General features: G+C 41.4%; 1 protein-coding gene across 2 annotated transcripts in view; it reads left to right on the top strand.

Annotated features, from left to right (window-relative positions):
- The window catches only part of LOC116689692 (AT-rich interactive domain-containing protein 3B), a 62,912-nt gene that overhangs the window by 54,074 nt on the left and 5,098 nt on the right, over positions 1-3,740 (top strand). For both annotated transcript variants that reach the window (XM_032516294.1, XM_032516286.1), the window contains exons 5-6: positions 881-1,064; positions 3,377-3,636. In XM_032516294.1, coding sequence (XP_032372185.1) covers positions 881-1,064; positions 3,377-3,636 — 444 coding nt within the window. The remainder of the gene's footprint in view (positions 1-880; positions 1,065-3,376; positions 3,637-3,740) is intronic.

The following is a 3,740-nucleotide window of genomic DNA, read 5'->3' as shown; positions in this document are numbered from 1 at the left end:
CCCACCCCCCCCCACCCACCCACCGCTGCCCATGGATTAGCAAATCGTCACAATCCTCAGTCCCCTCCTCCCGCTTCATGCTTACACTGTTGCACATTGCACTTTTTGATTCTGTTGCAGAATGCTAACCAACCCTTCCTTCCTCCTCGTTGATGCTCCCTGCAAGCCGCACTGCAGATAATCTGTTGACAAGATTAATGCATCTGTATCAAAAGTCTAGGGCCGCTTTACTTTGTGTTTTTTGCAATCCCTTTTTCCAGGTCAAGACAGATTGCCTTAACTGGGCTAATATGTTGTCATGGCAAATTGAACAGGCGTGCCGGCAACAGGCATGGCACCCTTGTCTTACTAGCATCCTGACACAACTTAGATCAGTATCTAGAGGTCTAAAATGATTCTGGGTGTTTCAGCATTGATTGATTGTTGAATAGATTAATGTATAATTTAGAAGTAATCTTGCTTTGGGGCGCCTGGGTAGCTCACCTGGTCGAGCGTGGTGCACCCCATATACAAAGGTTCAGTTCTCAACGCAGCAACCGCAGGTTCAATTCCGGCCTTTGGTCTCTCTCCCCCATTTCCTGTCTTAAACTGTCCTGTCAAATAAAGGCCTAAAGATCTCCAAAAAGAATATTTTTCACTCTAGCAGCTTTAAACGTATCTTCTGTAATGTCTCATCAGAGAGTAGAGAAATTGTCTGCATTATGGGTTCCATTCCGTTGGGATTGTCTGTTTAAAAATGCATGCACATGTGATACACAAATGCACTTTAAAGTACATTCATCCACCATAAAGCATTAATTGTGCACCACTAAGCTATTCCGATTCAGATGTATGATTTATACTGTATTGATTTATTTTATGGTTTTCCTCTCCTCTATAGGAACCCCAGTCAATCGTATCCCCATCATGGCCAAGCAGGTCCTGGATCTGTATATGCTGTACAAGCTGGTGACAGAGAAGGGAGGCCTGGTGGAGGTTATTAACAAAAAGATCTGGAGAGAAATCACTAAGGGACTCAACCTGCCTACCTCCATCACCAGTGCAGCTTTCACCCTGCGCACACAGTAAGTCTCTGCATCTGTGTCACAAAACAACCAGCACAATTCATTTCATTGGCTCTAGTAGCTATAAATTGACCCAGTCTTTTTAATGTTAATCCTGTGTAAACTCTAATTTATGGGAACTAAATAAAGAATCTCAAGTGTGGGACTTCTCATCTGGAAACAAACCTTCGCGTGTGTGTGTGTGTGTGTGTGTGTGTGTGTGTGTGTGTGTGTGTGTGTGTGTTTTTTGTGTGTGTGTGTGTGTGTGTGTGTGTGTGTGTGTGTGTGTGTGTGTGTGTACCATGTGGAGTTTTGTTTGTGGTATGAGTAGTACGGATGTCAATATTAACCCGTGCCTGTGTATTTATACACATGCGGGTTTGTTTCCTACACCAGGCCCTCTTCACATTCAATCCCTCCGTCCATTACATCTCACATAGCGGCCATTGACTCCCATTGATTTTATTGATCCCATTGATTTTGGGTCAGAGTTCACAATGTCTAAGGTGAGGTTTTACTGACATATTACGCACGTACGCCAAGCCATGACTGAAATGCCCTTGCTATCTCCATGGAAATCCTTCCATAGATGTAACACTGTGTCCACTAGCAGGGCGCCCTAATGAACCTTTATGTATTTTTAATGTCGGTGGGCTGTTGTGTAGCATTGCTTCGCTAGCTCTATATAATGGACACTGCTCTTAGCTTCTTATTGATCTGTTACTCCACCATTATGCAGTCAGCATGCACAACACTGTATGTTCAAATTTACAGAATGCTCATATGGGAAAATACCAGAGCTGTGACTCTGCATACTTGTAGAGCCCCCGCAATCTCAATCTGCAATCTCTGGGGGGGGTGGTTATAATCAGGGTAAGGGATTAGAGAAACACATTTAACACTGGTTGATTTCTGCTGGGGAAGCTAGATTTTTGACTATGCATTTAACCAGGTGTGAATAAACGTGCAGGATTTACTTCAGACCAGGATATAAACCCTGGGCAAAATCAACCTGAGGAAAAACGTAAGATCATTCTTTATAGCTGTGTATTCTTTTATCCAAAATGAAATCCAAACACTGACTTAAACTGACTCGGACATCAACATAATTTAAAGTAGTCTTTACAAACTAATCAAACCATTTTTACACCTCAATTGGTACACTATTTGTAAAAGTCTAGACAAATTTGCAAGGAAAAGATTTCTCATTATAAAACCAAAAATACAAATACATTATCATCCGTATCTCATATCACTAACTACATTTACATGCACATAATATTCCGTTGTTTGCCCTCATTCCAAAAAAGATAATCTGACAAAGCTGTTTACATGGCTAATGAAAGTGAGTCTTCCACTAATATTCCCATTTACATGTAGCCGTGCAAAACGCAATTTTTTTTTTACCAAGTTTTCCAGCGGCAGCGGAGTTGTTGGAACGTAGAAACACAGCGTCCCTCTTTCATTCCTTCAACCAGCTTCTTTCAAATGCGGCGTAGCGATGTGTGTGCATATCCAAAAACCTGTTGATTTCCAAGTCTTTAGTAATGTTTAAAAGTAGCTGTGTTTCTCTTTCTTATCAGGCCTTCCGCCTTGCAAACTGTTGGCTGGTTGGTTTGTGTACAGCAACCATAGTAACGCACAGAACTGACCATAAGACTTAACTGGGCAGAATCTGTGGTAAAGACCCACATTGAAACGCATATTTGGAATGCGCTGTATACATGTCCAAAGAATGCCTCTAAAACCTGAATAATACCAGAATATCCAACACGTCTTAATCTGGAAATGCTATATTTGGAAAAAGGCTTCATTCTGAATATCCAACCGGATATGCTGTTTACATGACCTGAATCAATATTATTGTCATATTTGGAATAATAGTGGAATATTGGTGTGCATGTAAACTCAGTCATTGATCCACTTTAAACAAGACTACCTTCGTTCAGATATATGATTGGTTAGTTGAGAAATCATTTTACATATTGGCTGAATGTAAAAAAAATTAAATACAAAATGTACCTTTGTCCCACAAACTTGATTCATTCTGTGCATGTTACTTTAGTCAGTTCAGCTGAAGAAAAAAAAACATTTTGAAGGCAGAGATTACTGTTCTTGTTTTTAAACTGCTGACAGCCAGTATAATGGGCTTATCTATATTACAGTTGTCATACCAAAACATCAATAATACTTTTTGATATTGATTTAAATTGAACTGGTTAGGGTAATGTTTTTTTTGAGCTTGATTAAGCTTATGCGTCGAAATGGTAATTTGAATGTTTTTGGGGTGATCTAATGTATTGCTTTGTGTATGTTTGTGTTCTTCTCTGAAGGTACATGAAATACCTGTACCCGTTTGAGTGCGAGAGGAAAGGCCTCAGCTCCCCAGGTGAACTTCAGGCCGCCATCGACAGTAACCGGCGCGAGGGTCGTCGTCCCAGCTACAGCAGCAGCCTCTTCCGCTTCTCTCCCTCTCCCAGCACAGCTCCTCACATCCTCTCACCTCCCAAGATGCACCTTTCACATCTGGGGGCAGGGGCCTCAGGGGCCCTCAACGGCCTCCAGGCTTCACCAGGTCCCTCTATGAAGAAAGGTAGGAACCATAGAGTCGAAAACCACAAATAAAAACCTTTGGTGGCACGACAACAGTAGAGACAGTAACCTCATTACTTACAAAAGTTTAACACAGCATAGTAT

This window comes from Etheostoma spectabile, chromosome 1 (genome assembly GCF_008692095.1).
Source record: "Etheostoma spectabile isolate EspeVRDwgs_2016 chromosome 1, UIUC_Espe_1.0, whole genome shotgun sequence".
Classification (NCBI taxonomy): Eukaryota; Metazoa; Chordata; class Actinopteri; order Perciformes; family Percidae; genus Etheostoma; species Etheostoma spectabile.
Note: the sequence above shows the minus strand (reverse complement) of the source record. Positions and strands in the feature narration are given on the sequence as shown.